This window comes from Carcharodon carcharias, chromosome 8 (genome assembly GCF_017639515.1).
Source record: "Carcharodon carcharias isolate sCarCar2 chromosome 8, sCarCar2.pri, whole genome shotgun sequence".
Lineage (NCBI taxonomy): Eukaryota > Metazoa > Chordata > Chondrichthyes > Lamniformes > Lamnidae > Carcharodon > Carcharodon carcharias.
Window position 1 is genome coordinate 164,285,688 of NC_054474.1, and position 23,820 is coordinate 164,309,507.

The 23,820-nt window shown below is 40.9% G+C and overlaps 1 protein-coding gene across 2 annotated transcripts in view; it reads right to left on the reverse strand.

Moving 5' to 3' along the window:
• Positions 1–3,595: 3,595 nt before the first annotated feature.
• The window catches only part of slc2a8 (solute carrier family 2 member 8), a 29,492-nt gene continuing 9,267 nt past the window's right edge, over positions 3,596–23,820 (reverse strand). Inside the window, exons 2-10 of one of the 2 annotated variants that reach the window (XM_041193589.1) lie at positions 22,771–22,933; positions 21,960–22,166; positions 17,995–18,094; positions 16,667–16,878; positions 14,848–14,997; positions 13,266–13,374; positions 10,192–10,368; positions 8,321–8,466; positions 3,596–5,560 (exon numbers count right to left, since the gene is read on the reverse strand). In XM_041193589.1, the coding sequence (XP_041049523.1) occupies positions 5,420–5,560; positions 8,321–8,466; positions 10,192–10,368; positions 13,266–13,374; positions 14,848–14,997; positions 16,667–16,878; positions 17,995–18,094; positions 21,960–22,166; positions 22,771–22,933 (1,405 nt within the window). In that variant the 3' untranslated portion in view covers positions 3,596–5,419. The remainder of the gene's footprint in view (positions 5,561–8,320; positions 8,467–10,191; positions 10,369–13,265; positions 13,375–14,847; positions 14,998–16,666; positions 16,879–17,994; positions 18,095–21,959; positions 22,167–22,770; positions 22,934–23,820) is intronic. The other variant, XM_041193590.1, reaches the window with a different exon arrangement.

A 23,820-nucleotide genomic window follows, 5' to 3' on the forward strand; every position in this document is an offset into this window, starting at 1 on the left:
CAGACTGGTCGGACTGTCACCTTTTTGCATTTGTGCAGAATCTTTCTTTTTGTTTATTATTCTTTGTTGATAATGGTTTGCTTAAATGCACAAGTGGAGCTTTTGCCTGTTTAAGTGTGACGTGATGGTTTTGTGTTGGGTTAAATACTCCCGTTTCTGCTTATATTTACCCATTAACAACTCAGCCCAATATATGGCTCAACCCTTCGATGTCTGCCTTGCTTAACATTTAAAATCTTGGTTTATGCTTTCCCCTCTCAAACTCAATATCAAAGTCAATCATTGTGTGGTCACGACATTTGCAAGCTATTTCCTTATAGTCAGATTCATATCTAATTCTGCTCATTACTTAGCACTAAATCTTGGATGTCCTTATCCCTTGGCAGTCATTAAACCTAATCCTCCAGCAAACTGCCCCAAATACAAACAAGAAAGTCACTGCTGTTCGTAGATGGTCTGCTTTTTCCAGGTTTGAAAAGTAAGATCTTCTACTATAGTCGCATCTGGGAAACATGGCAGAAACAATCTCCATATTTAAACATTTCCCTCACTACCCCATTGTCAACTCCCAAAGTCCTGCATCCTTTACTGTTAATGAGGTCTATCAAATCGGAGGAAAGCAGCACCAATTGTAAATCTGATAGCTCCTAAATTTGGCAGAGAAACAGTTCTTCAGGGACAGTAAGGTAGCTGTAATTATTGCTCCTGTATTTTATATATATAGTTTTGCATGGAGGCTATGCTGAGAGCACAGCTAGTAGTCAGGATAGGTTGCTTGTAAGGGAAAATCGCAGAATGCGAAGTGTAGCTGGTACAGTGACCTGGAAACAGTAAAAGCAGAGTGAACACAGAAACAAAGACATCCTCTAGCAATCTAGCATTAATGTAGACAGCTTGGAAAATTTCACAGCTGATTGCATGAGTTGTTGAGCAGTGATGCATGATGGTTTGAGCATCAACATAATCCTTTGTGAAGTGACAGCAGAAACATGAACAGTGGTAGTCTGTTTACCCTTAACAGGCTACTTGGATCTGTGAAATGTGTAATAAAGCTTACAATTGAAGCCAATGCAAGAATAGTCAAAACTGATCTCTTCTTCAATGAGAATTATTACCTTTGAATGTAAAAAGGTCCCACTATGCCTTAAATTATTAAATTTTAGTTAAATGTTTTTCCACATTTACTTTTAACATATTAATAAAATGTTGAAGGGAATAATACAATGGGAAACTGAGCACTTGCATTTGTCTCCTCTGGCTGCATCAAATACAACACCAGCAGGTTTGGGCCAACTCATGGAGAACATCCAGGGTTTAAAAGGTTTGCTCATTAAACTCTTCAACAAACCATTTGTTTTGTATCTATGAATAGACCAACTATTTACATTACAGTAGCTCAACCATACCAATAAGGCAATAAATAGACTACAACCGGTCATCACACTTACCTTCCCCCAATCTCATCCTCACTTATTTCTGGATCTACATTGCCAGCCCAAGTGTAGGAACACAAATGTAAGGCATTGCTGCCAATACGGCACTCACTCAATACTGCACTTCATTGCAGACTTGGGTTTCATGTTCAAATCCTAGGGTGATCTACAAACGCCTTCAACCTTCTCTTGTAAGGTGTTCATGTCTATCGCCTCCTCTTTAAATCTAATGTAGGGATATTTAACAAATGTTAGAAATGAAGCGAGTGCGCTGATCTAAATTAAAAATAGAAAACACTGGAAATATTCAGCAGGTCAGGCAGTATCTGTGGAGAGGAACAGTTAACGTTTCAGGTCATCACGAAAGCTCATCATTGACCTGAAATATTAGCTCTTTCTCACCACAGATGTTGCCCGGCCTGCTGAATATTTCCAGAATTTTCTGTTTTTCTTTCCGATTTCAAGCATCTGCAGTGTTTTGCTTTTGAGCTAAACTAAATGTTTAATCGAAACACTCGGGACTCTTGGAGCAGGCGGAGGTCACAAACAGTTCAGAAAAACAGAAGTAGCTATTTTTAAAAAAGAAACGTGTCTGCATCTATGGCACTAGCTTATGATTTATTTATTTGAGAAGATAACTGGATTTAGAAACCGAGGTTTTTGAGTTTTTGTTTTATGACTTTAGTTTGGCTACGGCTGAATTAGGGGCAGAGTGAGAGGACATTGTGTTCTTGGACTGCTTGGCAATGGCAAGGCATATGATTTACAGCCAGGGAGCTTAATTTAGAAGCAGTTAGAAGTAGTTCAGAGAGGATTTACCGTTAGCAGCAGTGCAGGAGTGGTTTACTAAACTAACAACAGGAATGGGTGGCTGTCTTATGAGGAAGGGCTTGGACAGGTTAGGCTTGTATCCACTGGAGTTTAGAAGAGAAAGAAGTGACCTGACTGACACCTTTAAGATCCTGAGAGGTCTTGACAGGGTGGATGTGGAGAGGACGTTTCCTCTTGTGGGAGAATCTAGAACTAGGGGTCACTGTTTAAAAATAAGGGATTGCCCATTTAAAATGGAGATTTTTTCTCTCAAGAGGGTTGAGAGTCTTTGAAACTCTTTTCCTCAAAAAGCAGTAAAAGCAGAGTCTTTGAATATATTTAAGGTGGAGGTAGATAGATTCTTGGTTATCAAGGGGGTGAAAGGTCATCGGGGATAGGCAGGAGGTGACAATCAAATCAGCCACAATCTCATTGAGTGGCAGAACAGGCTCGAGGGGCTGTGGCCTACACCTGCTAATTCGTATGTGCGTTTGTAATTTACTCTACTTGGAGCTGTTAATTTTATCTATCCTGAGTAAAGGGACAGACATTTCATTAGGCAACTTTGTGGTCTCCATCAAAGGGCCAATGCCAGTAGCTCCTCACTTCCATAAAGCTTGTTTTGGGGACACTATTACATAATCTGCTTTAATGATTGTTGCTTGAAAAAGAAAAAATATTCCTACAGCATGCAACGTTAAATTGTTTGTATTACATTTAGAACTGGTTTGCATTAAATCTTAGACTGGCTCTAAATCTATGAGCATTGGTAATGGTACTCATCAGTAAATTCCCTATAAACTATAGGACATTTATGGTTATTACATAACCTTTACCCCACCCAATCTAAATCACTGTTGAGCCATATTCTAGGATAGAAGTTCCTTCCTTTCCCAGCCTCACTATGGGCACTGGTGGGTGGGTTGTAAATTGAGCAATGCTCTTACTGTATGAAACTCAAGCTCCCTTCTCAATATATCTGTCTAAAATTGACCATTCATTACCACTTTTTCCCCCTGAGAGCCTAATCACATGACCATTAATTACCTAATTTTTCCAGGAGCCTGTTCAAATGACCACTATTTTTGGGGGATGAAAAGGAGGCTTTTTCCTAAACCCTGACTTTACACCTCTAACCAAAGCTCACTCTCCTCTCCCTGGAAAATAGCTGCCACTTGAGCCTTTCTACCTAACTTGGTACTGGTGACAAAAATTATTTTGTCGGAGAGTATAAAATGACTTTTGTTTGTAGAATAAAAGCAATGCAATTCCAATGAAACAACACAGTTGCCAAATTATATTATCTGCTTGTTCTAAATGAATGGAGTGGATTAGGTGTACAATGACCCAGATCCCATTATATTGAATTTATTCAATATTGGCAACAAGTTCAACGTAATTAATCAAAACTCGAGCAAATATTCGATAATTCACATTTTAACAAACAAAGGTAAACATAGAATTAACAATGATGCTACACTTTGCTGACATTATTCAGCGAGGTAGTGTGTTAAATCTGAATCAAGATGGAAAATACAAGTACGTGATCTCTTAAAACGTGCAATATATCAAAGCAACAAGGACTATAGAATCTTAACAACTCTACCTTCAACTTAAAATAGTATAATTAAAAGATCAATTTTCGGATCCTGCATTTCAGTTCCAATATATGTTATGGGGCCATACTGACTGGATATCAAACTGGAAAGTCATAAACCCAGCTTCAGACTACGCTTTCCGAATACTTTACAGTGCAGTGAAACTTCTTTATGGCTATTTCCTACTCATTTTCATCCACTGGTTAGGAATAATTTAAAAAAATTATTGCTGAGTCTCCCATTTTAATATGGTTTCTGTCCTTTACGTCAGTCACCCCTGGCACCATTCCCTCACAAGGCAAGCAAACAAATAGAATTAACAATGATGCTACACTTTGCTGACATTATTCAGCGAGGTAGTGTGTTAAATCTGAATCAAGATGGAAAATACAAGTACGTGATCTCTTAAAATGTGCAATATATCAAAGCAACAAGGACTATAGAATCTTAACAACTCTACCTTCAACTTAAAATAGCATAATTAAAAGATCAATTTTCGGATCCTGCATTTCAGTTCCAATATATGTTATGGGGCCATACTGATTGGATATCAAACTGGAAAGTCATAAACCCAGCTTCAGACTACGCTTTCCGAATACTTTACAGTGCAGTGAAACTTCTTTATGGCTATTTCCTACTCATTTTCATCCACTGGTTAGGAATAATTTAAAAAAATTATTGCTGAGTCTCCCATTTTAATATGGTTTCTGTCCTTTACTTCAGTCACCCCTGGCACCATTCCCTCACAAGGCAAGCAAACAATTTGCTCTGTAATTTGTCTCCGGCTGCTGCACTGCAGAATCTGTCCTGCATTTTCTCAGACCATGCCCTTGGCACCCTGCCCCCCCCCCCCCACAACTAGATAGGGCACACATAATCACTCTGTTCTAAAAGTAGAAATGTTTAATGTGTCCCATATTACATTGCTGTGCACATTTCTTTTTAAGATCAGGTAACTGTCAGCGCTAAGCCATTGCTTTTAATAATGGGCCTTAAATTATTTGTTTTTAAAAATAGTATGCACTGTGTAGTGCGAAAACTATGGGGTCCTTTTGACTTTGGTCCGTAGCAAATTGGGAGATGTAAAAAAAAAGGCTTCCCATTTGCTAGTTCCCAGTTCACAATGCCCCAAAAACTACCCCTATAACTGCTTGCATATGAACTTTGTCAGTTGGGATTTCTCCACTAAATCACTCAAATTCAATAGCAACGATGGACAATTGCTAAGACAAACCAGAATAAGATAAAATATGATTAAAACTTATAAAAAATCAAAACATTAAAAATTAAATCAATACAGAACTATAAGCATTTGGGTCCAATCATCAGCTTCCACGTATGCTAGTGTCACACGTCTTCTCCTTGTCCTAGAATTTTTGTTTCAAGCTACAGGGGGCAAGTGGAAGGCAAGTGGTGGACTGATGAAAGGAAATGAACAATGGCGATTATGATATCAACAGTTGCAACATCAGTGAGGGCCCCAGGCGAGGTACCACTTAAAAAGATCTGTATATAATCACAGATATACAAGACTGAACAAAGGCAGCTTTAAAAATAAGTAATTCAGTTTGCCTGCCCTTAAGCAGTTGCTTTAAAATGGGCCTCAATTTGTTCCAGTGTTTTTCCTTTTGTTTCAGGAACAAAGAAAATTGTGAAGAGCAGGTTCATGAGGCAGAAACTGGAAAAGAGCCAGAAGGTCCCATATTGAGTAATGTTCTCCTAAAACAAAAAGGAAAAATTTGTGACTTCCCAGTAAAAACACACATAGGTATGTAAACACTTAAAGGAACATCCGAACGTTTCCGCATAAGATAAGTACATAAAATAATTTCATACTGAGCATGCCCTTCATTAATACAAAATTATGGTAATAAATTTTCATCCCTTTCTCCAAGTGCTGCAGTGATCTCACAACTTGAAGCAAGCCACATATATTCTATTTGGAACAGCTGCTGCATTACTGTCTACGAGTCTGCCAGGGGAATGAGAAAGGTAAAGCGAGTGGGCAAAAAATTGGCAGATGGAATATTGTATTAAGTTGTCCACTTTGGTGGGAAGAATGGAAAAGCATTCTGAAAAATGGAGAGAGAATGCAGAATGCTATGCTACAGAAAGATCACGTCCTCACGCATGAATCACGAGAAGTTAATATGCATGTATGGCAAGTAATTAGGAAGGCAAATAGAATGTTAATTTTTATTGCAAGAGGGACAGAGTATAAAAGTAGGGAATTCTTGCTACAACTATACAGGGCATTGGTGAGACCGCATCTAGAGTGCTGCATACAGTTTTGGTCTCTGTAAAGAGAGATATACTTGCATTAGAGGCAGTTCAGAGAAGCTTCACTAGGCTGATTCCTGGGATGAAAGTTTGTCTTATGAGGAAAGACTGAGCTGCTTGGGCCAGTACTCATTGGAGTTTAGAAGAATGAGAGGTGATCTTATTGAAACATAAAAGATTCTGAGGGGGCTTGACAAAGTAGATGCGGAGAGGATGTTTCTCCTCGTGGTGGGGGGAATCTAGAACTAGGGGGCACAATTTCAAAATAAAGGGTCTCATTTAGTATGGAGGTGAGGAGGAATTTCCTCTCCTGGAGGACCCTTAAATCTTTGGCAATTTGTACCCCAGAGAGCAGTGGGGCCTGGGTTATTGAATAGATTTAAGGCTGAGATTGACAGATTTTTGATCTACAAGGGGAATCAAACATTATGGAGCCTGGCATGAAAGTGGAGTTGAGGCCACAATTAGATCAGCCATGATCTTATTGAATGGCAGAGCAAGCTCAATGGGCCAATTGGTCTATTCCTGCTCATGTTCTTATTCTAAACAAAGTGAAAAATTCAGTCATGTGATAAAAGTTTAAAAAAAAACCTCTGTGTAGTGGGGTACAAATCTAACTTTTTAATATTAACATTTAAAAATTCTGAATCTACAAACTGTAAGGAACATGTCTTTTTATTTCTGTTGGACTGGGGATTAAGATTACAATGGCTGCAGGTTGAAAGACATGTGCACTGGAACAGGATGAGAGAAATATTCAACATTGCAGGCCAGAACAGAGTGTGCCATGAAAGACAGGATGGCGCTGTAAAGCGGTCCTGGATTAAGGGAGCTGCCAGGCAACGTTTTAATTGGCTTCTGACCAGGTGGTCAGGTTTTATGTGAGAGCAGTGTAGCTGAATAGTTCCTAGCTTGAAAGGATCAAGACCTAAAACCTATTTTTCCTGTGTATGGAAGATTCCAGTAATTCCACAATAATAGCTAGCTGGCTTTTCCTTCTCATATCTCGATGACATGCTCTCTCTCTCTGAAAATCCCTGTCAAGAGGCAAAGGGGAAAATCACTGTTAGAGATATTGAAAGGCAAGTGCTCAACCAGCGAACTAGATACTGAAAGTGCTGGAAGACCACCTTGTGTCATCAACAAGAACTGAAAGGAATTTGGAAGATTTCAATCAAAATCAGCCCATCGAATCCTGTACTCTGGAATTGGTGCTATTGAACTGTTTTATCCCACCCTTAAAATCCATGTTTTTGTGCATCTTGTGTGTCTTGTATGTGTGGGTATAGGGATTTAAGAAGGGGACAGAGTTTAAATTATAGCGTTAGAAATTAGCAGTTCAGGTTTCTTTCTTTTGCCACTGGTTAACTATTTACTTATTAAGTTTACAAACCTGGTGCTCATATTCTGTTAACTTGAATTAAACAGGTAGAATTGGGGCAATCTGGTGGTTTGGTCAAACATTTTCACATTTGTCGTGGCGCAGGGAACAGTGGGGCTTGATATTACAGCGCACTATCCCCAGTGAGTTGTGGTAAAACTGCAACATTTCTCTTCAGGCAATTTATTTAGATAACTTGAGGTCATGCATGTCAGAGTTTCCATTCACAATATCGACTGAACTTCCAACAACAAAGGAACGCAAGTTGGATAAGTGAAGGTATTCCTTATGGATGTAAAACCAATGGGCAGTATAAACTTTTCATAAGGAAACCATGTTTTACTGGAATTTAAAACATTTGAGGTTTAACTTGTTCAGATTAATAATTTTGCAATTATCGAATTATCCTTGCTGTTTCCTTCCTTTGGTGGGTTCCTTAAAACATTCCTTAAACTTTCCACTTCTTTGGGGTCTTCCAATTCTACTTCCCATTTTATTCTGCCTCAAATCTTTTAAATTCCTGCTGTTAAAAAAGTCATGTGCAAGGGAAGGCCTATTTTTGATCTCATCCTTTGTTACAATATCAAACTGGAACTCAAAAAGTATTTCTACATCCAGAATACTGTCTAGTTTTGATGGGCTAAATACTAAATCTGCCCTCGTTCTTAGTTTCATACCTCATGTTCAGAAGCAGTTACTAATTCTCTGTAAGGAATGTTTTCAAATGGCCTTGTCAATTTAACCTGACGTTAAATCGTGTAGTAAACAAGAACTTAATTTTGGACAATCGCACAATAAAAAAAAAGTGTCATACTTACAACAAGGTCATGGAACTCCTTGGTTACCAAATATGCGGCTGACCAGTTTGCTAGGACACATGCTGCACTTGCTATACCTCTCGCTCTGATGGGAAATATCTCTGACATCACCAACCATGGAATAGGGCCACAGCCAAGTGCAAAACCTGAGGTGGATCATTGTGGCTTTTTAATGCAAGTTGTTTCTTATAAACATTGCAAAACATACAATTACATTTTTGCTCTACTTCTCAATCGCTCATGTTCCAAACATACATATCTCATTCCCTCCCCTGGGGTATTCACCATTTGCAGTTGGTGTTGAACTTGATCCTATCCACACCAAGTCCAGAACTGGGGGGGGGAGATAGTCTCAAGGTAAGCCATTTAAGAATGAGATAAAGGAGAAATTTCTTCACTCAGGAGGGTTGTGAATCTTCGGAATTCTCTGTTCCAGAGGCAGTGGTTATTTTACTGGACTAACATCTAGACACATAGATGAATGATTTGGAGACAAGTTCAAATCTCTCCATGGCAGCTAGAGAATTTATCATTAAATAAAATCTTCAATAAAAAGCTAGTATCAGTAATAGTGACCATGGAACTTCCAGATTGTTTTAAAAACCCATCTGGTTCATTAATGCCCTTTAGGGAAGGGAATCACCCGTCTTTGCTTAGTCTGGCATATGTGACTCTTAACTGCCCTCTGAAATGGCCTAGCAACACAGTCGTTTTCACAGAATGTGGCTCACTACCACCTTCTCAAGGGCAATTGGGGATGGGCAATAAATGCTGACTGTCAGCGATGTTACATTCTGGGAATTATTGAAAGGAAAAGGCTGTGGATGCTCAGTTGTTCAGCATATTCAGAGCTGAGATCGATAAGATTTTTGGACTCTAAAAATGAATTGAGGGATATGTGGATTGGGTGGGAAAGTGAAGTTGATGCTGAAGATCTGCCATGATCTGTTTAAATGGTAGTGCAGGCTCAAGAAGCCGCATAGTCTATTCCTGCTCCTTTTTATGTTCTTAGCGCTATTAACCATCTTGAATCATCCTCTAAAGGCACATGATAATCACCCAGCAACGTCAGTCTGTTTAAATATTTTCCCAAAGCTCAGTGTCTGGGAACCTAGCACATGGAGGTGACTGAACCCAGCTCCACATGTGCACTTTGCTAATAAGGGGCACCATTTTGGTTCCATTGAAACTTTTCCCTCAATGCTCCTGTTACGGGCACTATTTCTAGTGATGGAGGGCAGAGGGATCTAAAACTTCAAGCTGCCACATCTGATGATACAATGAAATCGGAGACCTATTTGTGACCCAGGGATGAGCAGCAGGCATATGAAAACAAGATCAAGATCCACTCCTTAACCAGTTTCAGAGTCAAATAGCAAACAGCTTTCAAGAGGATGTTTAGTTGAGACATACAGGTCTCAGGTTTCACAGCCCTGGTCTGTGGTGAGTTAACTGATCTTTAAGGTTCAGAGTAGTTGAAGCTTCAATTTGCATAAGCACCATGAGGCGGGGAGGTCCAGTTATTGGTCCAGCTCCTGCTGGCCATCCAGCAATTACTACTGAAAATTATAGACGAGGACATCAGGAGAGGAAAGGATCAAGTTTGATTTTGATCTCTCCTGCAGTCATGATCTAGGCTTACATATGAATAGAGGCTACTTTGGAAGGGTGTCTGACATGCCAATGAGTCTGCATCTTCAGGAGCAGAGTGAAGTGGAGGGGACAACATTAGTGTATGAATTTTCTTTCACGCTAATGGCACACCAGTAACATTGTGAGCACTGACATTGGAAAACTGCTTCTTGCCCATTCCACAAATAAAAAAAATCTAGGACTTCTGAAAGACTTATTGCAGCAACTGTTAAATTTACCTGCTATAAAAACAACCAGACAGACGAGAGGTAACCACGTTGGAACACTTTTTGCCTCAGAGACCGAATTCACAACAGTTAAAATGTCAGCTTTATGAAGAGAGGAGTTGTTGATATTTGCTTGCCAGATCTTAAAATATACCCCGAAGACAGCTGCACTGATGGACATGATCAACACTGAAAATAAATACAAAACGGCAATTATCGACCGGTTGAAAGCTCACGTCAAGTGATCTTTAACAAATTACAGACTGGAATTTCCATAATCCCCAGTTACGCTGAAATTTCTGGCAGTTTCTGTTCCTGCTGACAAGTGACTCGCACCCAGAAACTCGTTATGTGGATATCGGGTGACTCTGGGCTGTGCCATACCCAAACTTTTCGCATAAATCTATGCCAGTGCAAATCTGATATAAACTGGGCTTTTTGCCATGCAGGTGGGGCTATGTAAGCAAGTGGCAGAGAGTTTTGGCAGACCGGTCATTGAAACAGTAAAGCCATCAAGGAAGCTCATGTTTCAGCGCAGATCAATTGCACACAAGTCCTCTAGCAAAAACACTGGTGCTACACTGTAGTTACAGGGAAGCGTTCTAAGAAATTCCAGGAGTTACATTTTCAAGAGATGCTAGACAATGGGAAAAAATGATAACAGTAGTGTTTCATAATCCCTGCAATTACTTAATTTTTAGCTCTCTTTAAAATACGAAATCTGAGATGAACTTAGGGCAAGGCCACCTGAATGATGTCTCAGTCGATCAGGAAGCCCCTAAACCCAGACTACTTGTTTGCTATTCCACGGTCCGCAAACACTGCTTCCTTGCAACTGCTGCACTACCCGAGGATTCAGTTCTTGCACACGCATTGTTACCGTAATGGTCATGGTGCTATGTTACCTCTCTCACTCTTCCTAGCATCAAAATCCACATGTGACAAGATAAAGCAAACTGCTAAATTAATAAGATCTACCATGGCATGGTGTTTGGAGCACACAATGGTTTAAAACGGGCAATGAGCAGAAAACCTTGGACACCAAGCAGAAGTTGAAGAGAAGAAGACATGGAATTGCCTGTTATGGTGGGGATGTTCTGCTGTGATCAGTGGTCTCCAATTCTGCAAAATGGCTGCAGCATCTCTAAAATTCAGAGGTGCTTTAAATGTATACATCATTTATAAACTGTCACTGAGTTTAAGCCAGTAATAATCTTTGGGTTCTGACAGCACACAAAAGAATGATTCAAAAGATTGAGGATGAAGGTATTGAACTCGGGAAGAAAGGTTCTTGAGCAAATTGATATAGGGAGTGACAAGGAATTGGAGGTGTTGGCAGGCTTAAAAGTGGACACATCTCCAGGTCCGGATGATTTGTGTCCCAGACTGCTGAGGGAGGAGATTGCAGGGGCTCTGACCCAAATTTTTAATTCCTCTCTGGCCACGGGGGAGGTGCCAGAGGACTGGAGAACAGCTAATGTGGTTCCGCTATTTAAGAAGGGTTGTAGAGATAAGCCAGGGAACTACAGGCCAGTGAGTCTCACGTCAGTGGTAGGGAAACTATTGGAGAAAATTCTGAAGGAGAGAATCTATCTCCACTTGATCAGCATGGCTTTGTCAGAGGGAGGTTATGCCTAACAAATTTGATTGAATTTATTGAAGTGATGACCAGGTCTGTAGATGAGGGTAGTGCAGTTGATGTAGTTTATATGGGTTTCAGCAAAGCCTTTGACAAGGTTCCACATGGGAGACTTATAAAGAAGGCAAATGCACATGGGATACAGGGTAATTTGATCAGGTGGATTCAAAATTGGCTTAAATGTAGGGTGATGACAGAAGGATGCTTTAGTGACTGGAAGCCAGTGTCCAGTGGCATACCACAGGGGTCTGTGCTGGGTCCCCTATTGTTCGTCATTTATATAAACAACATAGGTGACTACATGGGGGGGTAGGATTAGCAAGTTTGCGGATGACACAAAGATTGGCCGGGTGGTTAACAGTGAGGTTGAGTGACTTGGGCTACAGGAAGATATAGACGGGATGGTCAAATGGGCAGATAAGTGGCAGATGGAATTTAACCCTGAAAAGTGTGAGGTGATACACTTTGGAAGGAGTAATTTGACAAGGAAGCATTCAATGAATGGCACGACACTAGGAAGTTCTGAGGAACAAAGGGACCTTGGCGTGTGCGTCCATAGATCACTGAAGGCGGAGGGGCATGTTAGTGGGGTGGTGAAAAAGGCATATGGGACACTTGCCTTTATCAATCGAGGCATAGATTAGAAAAGTAGGGAGATCATGCTGGAGTTGTATAGAACCCTGGTGAGGCCACAGCTGGAGTACTGTGTGCAGTTCTGGTCGCCACATTATAGGAAGGATGTGATTGCACTGGAGGGGGAGCAGAGGAGATTCACCAGGATGTTGCCTGGGATGAAACATTTAAGTTATGAAGAGAGGTTGGATAGACTTGGGTTGGTTTCGTTGGAGCAGAGAAGACTGAGGGGCGACCTGCTCAAGGTGTACAAGATTATGAGGAGCATGAACAGGTTAGATAGGGAGCAGCTGTTCCCCTCAGTTGAAGGGTCAGTCATGAGGGGACACAAGTTCAAGGTGAGGGACAGGAGGTTTGGGGGGGGAATGTGAGGAAAAACCTTTTTACCCAGAGGGTGGTGACGGTCTGGAATGCACTATCTGGGAGGGTGGTGGAGGCGGGTTGCCTCACATCCTTTAAAAAGTACCTGGATGAGCACTTGGCACATCATAACATTCAAGGCTATGGGCCAAGTGCTGGTAAATGGGATTAGGTAGGTAGGTAGGTCAGGTGTTTCTCATGCGTCGGTGCAGACTCGATGGGCCGAAGGGCCTCTTCTGCACTGTGATTCAAGCTTTGGTTAAGGTCACTTTCAGAATACCAAGACTGCATTGCTGTTTTGAAAGTTTATTTTATCACACATTTAAACAGCCTGCAGTTCTGACAAATCATTTTTTTTCCTTTCAGTTCATGCTGTTGCTTGGGTTTTAAAAGTGCGTTGATGCAGAGTTTTGAATAAACCGAAAGTTGCTTTTTCTTTTAAAAAGAGGCTCACCTGATACTGCCAGGAGAAGTTTTCTCCCCGCTTTGTCCATGATGAGAGCTGCCACAGCTGTGAAAACTACCTGAACAGCACCAACTATTACCGAGCCCTCACTACTGTTCTGAAAGAGAATGGGCAGAACAAAAGTTTTTTGCTTCCATGCTATGGAAAAAGATTTTTAAAACCACCTAGAAGTGACTGTAAATATTCCTATTCAATTTCCCATAGTTACTGTTTGTTATTTTAGTTTTCATGGTCATTTACAATAGTTGGTTACTTTTTCAGACTCGGTGATGCTGTTCTGAAGACCAGGCTAAAATATACTCCTTCCTTACCCCACTCATCAACATCAAACCATTGCAAACTTCATGTTTAACTCGGCAAAAATCCTAATCTGTTTCACAAGAGAGAATAAATAACTTCATACTCTAAGCGAGAATTCAGTTAGGTGACTGACTGAAAGCAAGACTGGCACAGGGAGGTTAGAGGTTGGGGGAATAGAGAGAAACAGATGAAGTGAGCTGAGACCATGCCAAAATCAGCAATGAGGTCCTATTGCATTACCCAGAAATTCTGATAACTGGGGTTGTGACAGCTTAGCTTATTGTTAATACTACCATTGGGGCACTAGGTAAGACATTTTTTAAACAATGTAGCAGAATGTTAACAAATTAATTAACAAATCAAATTACAAAAGGGAAAGGAACTTTCACGGCGATTACTGTTCACGCGTCCAAGTGGAAATTGTGTATATAGTACATAAATATCGACATACAAGGCTATGGAACAAGAAGAACAAGCTCTATGCTGCATCGCCTTTAATGTCCCATGGTGCTCCACAGAAGCATCACAAAACCAAATTTGACACCAAGTCGCACAAGGAGCTATCAGGGCAGATGACAAAGAGCTTGGTCAAAGAGGTAAGTTTTAAGGAGCATCTCAGAGGAAAGAGAGGTATGGGGGGGGTGAAGAAGTTTAGAGACGGAATTCCAGAGTTTAGGGCGATGACAGCTGAGGCACGTCCACCAATCGTGGAGTGATAAAAATTGGGGATGCTCAAGAGGCCAGAATTGGAGCAGCACAGATATCTTGGTTATATCTTTGTTTTACAACTACATAAAATAGTCAGCACGCTTAAGAGGCGCCTTTATAATTGACATCCATCGTGCAGGCAAATGGTCAGTTCCTTTTCCGATTAAAGGTGCTTGTCCAGTATAAGCAGGAAACGTCCTCTCCGTTTATACTGCATAATTTAATAGCGAGTCATCTTGACTCTTGTGCACATTTGGGACGTTGCTATGCTAGCCTAGCCTCTGCCTTCAAAGTCACCGCTCTGATGAGGCCATGGAAGGTAAATGGAGCTACTTATAAATCCCTCAGATCAATTGTCAACAATTTGCATTTATGCAGATCCTTCTTAACATAAGGAAATGTGCATGTTGACTGCTTGTAAATTTCAGGCTCCAGGGCAATGCCTGGATTTCTTACAAGAGCAAACCTTATTAATAAAACAGTGTGATAGATGATTGCTGAACACAACATTTCATAACAAAAACCCGAATATATTGCCTCTGTGGTTCTGCAACTTTATTACCTTAAAATTTGCTTGTTCAAAGATGGTTTCTGCATAAAACATAACTGCATTGATTCCACTTAACTGCTGAAACAGCATCAGAAATATTCCAATAAGAAGAGGCTTGTAAATTGTTGGATTTTTTAGCTCTGAAAGTGCAAATTTGGTATCCTATAAACAAAGCAGAAAAAGCATGATCAGTTAAAACAAAGTGAATCAAACAATTGCCATAACTTTGGCAGTTTCCTCCTCTAACAGTGGCCTGGAATTTGCAGGGTTTTGATGGCAAGGTGCCTGCGTTTGTCGTCAATACCCTTCTGAATTGGATCACAACTTCAGGATTTAACGGTAAGTGCAGGTGAACACAGAATTCCTGAAATAAAAACAGAAAATGCTGGAAAACCTCAGCGGGTCCAACAGCATCTGCAGTGAGAGAAACAGAGTTAGTGTTTCGAGTCCGTATGACTTCTTCAGAAGAAGAGTCAGAGGGATTCGAAACGTTAACTCGGTTTCCCACTCCACAGATGCTGTCAGACCTGCTGAGTTTTTCCAGCATTTTGTTTTTATTTCAGATTTCCAGCATCTGCAGTATTTTGCTTTTATCACAGAATTCCTGAGGTTGCGGCCTGTCATTCACTACTCCAACACAAGTAGCACTGTGCTAACCACACTCCCCACGTTACCAAAGCTAGCAGTGAAATCAACTGGTCACGAGCACTTTCACTCCCATATCGCTGTTAGAAACCCCAAAAGAATTTCAGTCTTGCTCAATTAGATATAATTGGGGTTTTTAAACGGCAATATGAAAAACAACAATTGCTGAACAGATGACCTGGCTATGAAAAATTAGTGGAATGCTATTCTAAATGCCTATGATTAATCATTCGGTTTTCTCGAATCAGAATTTAATTAAACTTAAACTGAAATTTCATGAAAAATTCATGTTTCCTTTTTACACAGAATAAACAAAAAAGATTGTAAAGTGATTTGATTGTTACTGCTTTTCATTTCCTGGCTAGCTGCCTGTGAGAATTCATCAATGTGATTGGCTGTTTGGATAGCAAGATGACATCACTGCAGCTCTTAATTTTCATTGTGCAATTGTGTTGTTTCGAGCTCTCGCTAGAGATCACACCATCTCTTAGTGGCCAGTAGTGAGCACAAAATCTAGGCCAATGTTACTATAGCTGTAATTTGCTAAACTAAGGCTACTTATTGTGTGCAGGTCATCTAAATTCATTACTATATTCAATTATCGTTAAAACTACAGTAAAGACCCACTGTTCGCAGGGGTTATGTTTCCTCCAAAACCCTCAAACACGAAATTGCAAACAATTAACATGTTTTTCCAATGGGACTCGAGATAGGTTCCAGCAAATTGTGGTGCAGTACCTCCATACGACAGACGGGGGAGCCTCTGAGCAATACAGTGCAGTGAAGATTTCAAAATTGTTTGGGCTGCACTTCAGCTCCTAGAATAACAATAATTTGACCAAACATAGAGGAGAGAGGGAGAAAAAACATGGATGAGTGAATATTGTACACTGCATCGCCTATCGCGTGAGCAAAGTGCTGGTAAGTGAAAACGCGAACAAGCAAGTCGCGAAAGGCAGGACCTTAGCTGGATAAGGCATCAGGCTTTAAATTCAAGTGCAACAAACTGCTATTTGCCATATTGTTTCACAGTCCACTTGATATGCTGCTTGTTTTTTTTTGGAAAGCTTGTAGTTATTCAAAATAGGTGCCTGATGAAAGGCAGGGGGGAGGAGGGGGTGAATTTCAATTCAAAGCACATGTGACTATCGACTTAAAAGGTTCAGCTCTGGGTTAACACAATTACCTGTTCATCGCAACTTGTTTCGATCTGCCTAAATTCCCATTCAGAATCCACTTCAGGTCCTCTGAGCCATACCAGCACTTGTCGTGCTTCAGCACGTTTGTTCTTACTCAGCAGGTACCTTGGAGTTTCTGGCATGAAGCTCATTAGTACAACCATGATGGTTGGTGGTAAGGAGCATAGCACAGCAAGCCAATACCAGGGTAAGACCATTCCTGATAAAAATGAAAAAACACACTGTCGTTACCTTCAACCACAACCTAGCTGAGCTACTGCAATCCTAATTTTACCACGATTTTAAACAGAATAGGAGGTTGGATCAGACTCAAGATTGAAACTCCAAAAATGCAGGCAATTCTACTTGCTTAAGTGGGAGCCCTGGTCTCTTAAAGTTCACAGCAGGCAGATCAGCCTTGCTGAGTCTCAGTGAGTGTTACTGATCTAGCTGTGTCTGGTACAGTGCTGGCAACGACATAATCACAGCACATCTACTTGATAAGGTCACATGCATGTCACAGTCCTGTACAAGCTGTGCGTGTTGCAATGTTATTGTTGGAGGTGCATTATGTTTTATGCACTTGGTGGTTAACTTATCAGTCCCTCCGTGTGCACACTTCCCCTTTACTGCAAGTGCACAGGGAGGTCAGTGGCCTGACTTTGAAGTAGGCTCACGAGAGTAGTAGTTCTAAGCTGCTCTTCAAAAAAGCCAGAAGGCTTGTATTCAAACCCCCGCGTTGGCTGTAGAGTAAACGAGCCTGAACCCAGGCTGGTTTCCCAACAGCGCGAGTTCAAATGCAGCCCTAGCAAAACATGCGAACCAACTGCAAGACCAAATCTCTTCTGTGGCAACTATGTTCTCCGACCCACACAATAATCCCCATCAATGCCATTTATTGTCACAATAGGGGTGATCAAGGGCTGGAATTCTGCCCGACTTGTAGATGAAGAGAAGACATCCAAGCAAGGTTGAATGTGACACGCCTTTTCTTTGTAAAGGAGAGTAGTTAGACAATTGGCACTTCCAAACGAATTAACTAAACAAACCGACTGAAGCTATTGAAGCAATGCTGAAAATAAATTGCAGGTAAAGCCATCACCACCACAACACTCTGCATATCTCAATGCTCTTTACAAGAGGATGGCAGAAAATTGAGCAAGTGACAAAATTGTCAGGTGATAAAGGAAAAGCCAAAGATGATGCCTCGAAAAGGCTGCAAGGGTGAGGAGAGAAGTAGCAAGACAGGTGTGACAGGGGAATGCACAATTAAGGTTCACAATAGCTTTGGCCTTTTAAAAATCCTTCAATCGTAAACGAAAAGCTCCATTCATACCGCCGACATATGCACCCATAATTCCGGTTACCACCATCAGCTGCACACTGGACCCTAACAGCCCTCGTACTTTAGGGTGGGCTGTTTCCGAAATGTACACCTGGAAAAGAAAACAGTCCCAAAAACCACAAGCTTTGTTTCAAAAGTTTTTCAGTGAAAACATTACTGCACGTCAATTAAATGACATTCCAAAAATAGTCCCTGTGTTACATGGTTTGAAATTGGATAAAATCAAACTGGAGAGGATTGCAGCAGTTGTGTTCAGATCACCCATAGTAAAGAACCTGTCATTCCTGTGATACATTGCTATTACTCAGTTCTCCACCTCTGAGTTGTTGACATTTCTCATGGGAACCATAACAAACCAGTTTTCAAGAACTCAAAATTAGATTGGTTCTTAAAATACTGTATGTTACCAATTTCCCAGCTAGGATCGCCCTCTATTGGTTTAGCAGGGTTCCTACAGGCTTCATTTTAGGCCAAAGAGCAAGTGGTGAGCGTTTTAAATTACTGTAGTGCTAATTTTTAAAAAAAACTCACCTTTCTCAAGGAAATGTTTAATTGAAAAGGTGGCGATTAAAGTCCAGAAAGCAGCCATTCCAGGCAAGTGGAGAAGCTGATGCTTTCTGGCATTAAGGAGGGGCACCTCCATAGGTCTGTCTACTGGTCTGATTTCTGAGGAGTTGGCTTGTTTACACACTAAACAATGATCACAAGGGCAATAAAATTGCTGGCATTGAACTATGCCTTCTACACAAGTCATCACTGTGAAGATGGGGGGGGCGGGTGCGGTGTTTGGGGGAAAAGAATGAGGTAGGCAAAGAAAGACAAAAATGAAATCTGACCACTTTGGTCTTCATCCTGCTCAGTATACATAGTACAATGCAGCATTTTTGGTTCAAGTAAGTTTTTTTTGGAAGGAATTCAGTTTTGGCTCTTTTGGGAAGATTGTTCCGGCACATGTACTTTCCACGCAATTTATCCTTGTACTCGATCTTCTGACGTTTTATTTATTCCTCAAGGGGGGGTCATGCCTGACAAATCTGTTAGAATTCTTTGAGGAGGTAAGGAGTAGGTTAGACAAAGGAGAGCCGATGGATGTTATCTACTTGGACTTCCAGAAGGCCTTTGACAAGGTGGTGCACAGGAGGCTGCTCAGTAAGATAAGAGCCCATGGTGTTAGAGGCAAGGTACTAGCATGGATAGAAGATTGGCTGTCTGGCAGGAGGCAGAGAGTGGGGATAAGGGGTCTTTCTCAGGATGGCGGGTGGTGACTAGTGGAGTTCCGCAGGGGTCAGTATTGGGACCACAACTTTTCACTTTATACATTAATGATCCAGATGAAGGAACTGAGGGCATCCTGGCTAAGTTTGCAGATGATACAAAGATAGGTGGAGGAACAGGTAGTATTGAGGAGGTGGGGAGGCTGCAGAAGGATTTGGACAGGTTAGGAGAATGGGCAAAGAAGTGGCAGATGGAATACAACGTGGGGAAGTGTGAGGTCATGCACTTTGGTAGGAAGAATAGAGGCATAGACTATTTTCTAAATGGGGAGAGAATTCAGAAATCTGGAGTGCAAAGGGACTTGGGAGTCCTAGTCCAGGATTCTCTTAAGGTTAACTTGCAGGTTGAGTCGGTAGTTAGGAAGGCAAATGCATTGTTGGCATTTACTTTGAGAGGACTAGAATATAAAAGCAGGGATGTGCTGCTGAGGCTTTATAAGGCTTTGGTCAGACCACATTTAGAATATTGTGAGCAATTTTGGGCCCCGTATCTCAGGAAGGATGTGCTGGCCCTAGAGAGGGTCCAGAGGAGGTTCACAAGAATGATCCCTGGAATGAAAGGCTTAACATATGAGGAATGTTTGAGGACTCTGAGTCTATACTCGATGGAGTTTAGAAGGATGAGGGGGGATCTGATTGAAACTTACAGAATACTGAAAGGCCTGGATAGAGTGGACGTGGGGAAGATGTTTCCATTAGTAGGAGAGACTAGGACCCAAGGGCACAGCCTCAGAGTAAAGGGAAGACCTATTAGAACAGAGATGAGGAGAAACTTCTTTAGCCAGAGAGTGGTGAATCTATGGAATTCATTGCCACAGAAGGCTGTGGAGGCCAGGTCATTGAGTGTATTTAAGACCGAGATAGATAGGTTCTTGATTGGTAAGGGGACCAAAGGTTATGGGGAGAAGGTGGGAGAATGGGGTTGAGAAACTTATCAGCCATGATTGAAAGGTGGAGCAGACTCGATGGGCCGATTGGCCTAATTTCTGCTCCTATGTCTTATGGTCTTATTTGGAAAGTTTGGTATTGCATCCACCAACTGAATTTTGTAAAAAAGAAAAGCTGCAATAGAAGCCATTTTTGTTTTTTCACAAAATTGTGAAGAATTTTGAAATGGTCGAAAAGTCATGGAATTGCTCAGATGCAGACAATCCTGGTTAATAATTGTGGTACTTTGAAATGAACGTGCAGAGGTTAGCTGTGATCATGTGAAGTGTGTGAAATAAAATACCCTTTTCCAGGCTTGGAACAACTTCCTATCAAACCATATAGAGTTGATGGGCTATAATCTTTTGGATCAAGACGGACCAGTAAGATTTTAATGTACAAAAGAGATCACAAAACATAAAAACTAAAACGACATAATTTTTATGCAGTTAAACTTTCCATATTCAGCATATTTTTCCTTGCCCTTGTCCAATATAATTCAAAAACTCATAATGATTTACCAACTAAGTTGTGCAATCTGAGCAAATCAGGGTCAACAGCATGGCCCCTTTGAACTGTTACTAGATTGTGATTTGAAAGGCATGGTTAGCAAAGGCCAAACACATGCGAAACTCTCAATCAAGGGAGCAACTCGTTGGGGGTTGCGGGGGGGGGGGTGCGGATCTTTAACTGAGTTCACTCATCAGAAGAAGGAGGCGGATTTGGGTCAGGTGCTGGTTTTGCATTGCACCCAACTTTGAGCAGATGAATAACAATGGACAGGGTGTAAACAGGCACATGATAAGCAAAAATAGACATTGAATTATTTGCTGCAAAGCTCCCCACTCCAGGTTAAGTTACAATTACCCACTTGTTGTCTTGTTCTCTTGCTATGATCCAGTCCCCATTCGGTCACTGAGTCCGCACTTTGCTCCTCGGGCTGTCGGCCTTGGCTGACTTCAGATATGATAATATACAAAATAATACGGAGACGCCTCACTTGAGGCTGCAATTGTAGTAAAGCTGTCTGCAGAAAACTACAATTCATTTATCTTAAGGGTTTCTGATGGGGTGAAAATTAATCATCTGCCACGTCTCACTTTAACTTAACCATCATTTGGCAGTTTTCTAAGAGGCGGCAATTTAATTTCATTTCCACTGTCAATCTTTGAGAGAACAGATAGGCACAGAGCAGGAGAAAATTCGGGTAATTGGTAAAATACAGGAGTTCATTACATATTGAGTGACTGCCATGTGTTGTTCATTGGTTTGGCCTTTTACTTTGTTCTAAAATCTTTTTGTACAGAGCAATTATACAGGAGATCAGCCTGCAGCAAATAACTCAATGCCCCTATCAAATATAGAATTTTTGCAATGTATCATAATTTTATTTTAACCACAAACGATTAAGTGCTGAGTAACTGGAAAAAAAAAGGACATCTAAGCCAAGCTGTCCAGTAATTACTAAATTAGTCTAATACAGTTCTGGCATCCCTTACAGGTCACAAAATAGTGTCGGGAGCAAGCATCGCAGGAATGATCGCTCACGCATCCCAACTGCTGGAACTGTCAGGGATACAGGAACCGGACTAGGTTTGGGGGGAGATCACATATAGTAAGTAAATGAATGTGGCTGAAATTTACTTTGCATACTGCCTTTTTACAGATTTAAAATGGGCTGTTTTTGTCAAACAATTCCAAGATTTTTACGTGAATACGGCCCACTCTAGCTCAGCGTGGACATATTGTACTTACTGGCACAACAAGCGAGGTCACGCCACTGGCCATTCCAGTCAATACTCGACCACCATACAACATCCAGACATTCTGTGCTGCAATGATCATCGTAAACCCAGCAACATAGGGAACAGCACAGATCATCAGGCTCGGCTTTCTGCCAATTTTATCAATAATCCAGCCTCCAATTATGCCACCCACGGCTGCTCCTATCGTAACCAAGGACTACAAAGAAGTTAAAAGCCAATGAAATCAATTTTACTTTCATTTCGTTTTACTGAAACAAACATTTAAATTTCAATTCTTCCACTTACATTAATTGGGCTGTAAACACACACAACTCTCAATAAGGGAAAGCATTCATGTAATCAACCAATTTAGGTTAATTCACTCTGAATTCAGACAGTTTCTACATGCAAAGTGGTGTAAATCTTCACGTTAAAAAAATCCAACGTGCAGCTCTAGACTTCCGTATTCCAAATAAGTCAAAAAGGTGACTAGCTGGGAGCATAGTACGATGCCACAAAGGCTGACTGACAGAGGAAGCGTGGAAATGGAGGAGATAAATAAGCTGCCTAAAAATTCTGTCTGAACAGTATATTCGCCAAACCTATGTTAACCGCCACCGCAATCGTCCCAACGTTAGATGGTGCAGGGTGGGATGAATGGAAAATTAAAGGGGAAAATCAAACATTCCTATGCCAAGTTCAGTAACAGGAAGAGTACACCAGTTAAGGGGACTAAAAATGGAATATTTAAAGAATTGGCCCAACTACACCACATGCAACGGTTGAAAGAACATCCCATAGATTCTTAAGTAGATGCTTACCCCAAACCAGGAAGCCTGAGTGGAATCAAGATTCAGGTATGGGTTTGGAGTAGCTTCCAATTCTGGAATGGCAGGAGAACTGTAACCAAGGACAAATCCAAAACTAAGAGGCCCCAAAACAGCAGCGAACGTAGCCAGGTACAGATTTCTGTTGCACACATTACTGTGGAAATAGAGGAAAACCAAGGCATCTTTTAATCCAGAAAGGTTTGAAGATTTGAGCATCTAACACTGAAACAAACACTGTAAACTACACACACGCTGAGTGCAAAATTCACTGCTCATCTCTCAAGAGTCACAGCTTAAATTATTTTGGGGCAATGGCAAGCAGGATTTCTTTACCATACACAAAATCTGCTATTTAACTAGAGGAGAATCGTTTTGATGAAAACATAGATTTGCAGGAGCACAGAGCACCTTCGAAAGAATCAGATATGAGCAGAGGGAAGGACTAAAGGTTTAGAGTGGTGGTTTAAACAGTTACTTGCTAGCCGAGTACCATTGAGTTGAGTCTGCAGCTACAATACTTTCCTTTTTCAATTCATTGGAGAACATACTGCCTGTGTCTGTTCACAACCCTGACCCAATGCTCCTTTGGAGCTTCCTGTGGAGAAGTAACCATGTGTGCGAGAAAGGAGTTTTGATGTCGGTGTGCTACTGTTTTCAAAGGCAAGAATTTTACAAAAACTAAGGAAAATGGATTATAAAGTGCCCTGTTTGAAACTCTATTTATTGATAGTGATAATTTCAGTCATTGTGTAACAGAGGCATTTTCAGGCATGTCTACTTTCCAAATTGAACTAGACTCCATTATTTTTCTGCATTCTAGTGGGAAAGATCTACGTGTAAATGATGTTAAATGTTGAAAAATGGACCAGTGAGAGAATGTGCAGTGGATTCTGTCCTATTGGATCAGCTGGTGCTGAAAAAGAATGAAAGATTATTTAAACGTGCCAGAACAAAACACTGATCTAAAAATATTTTACAATACACTTGAGTCAAAGGATGTGCAGTACTGAAAGTCAAAAGCTAAACCCAATTCTGTTTCAG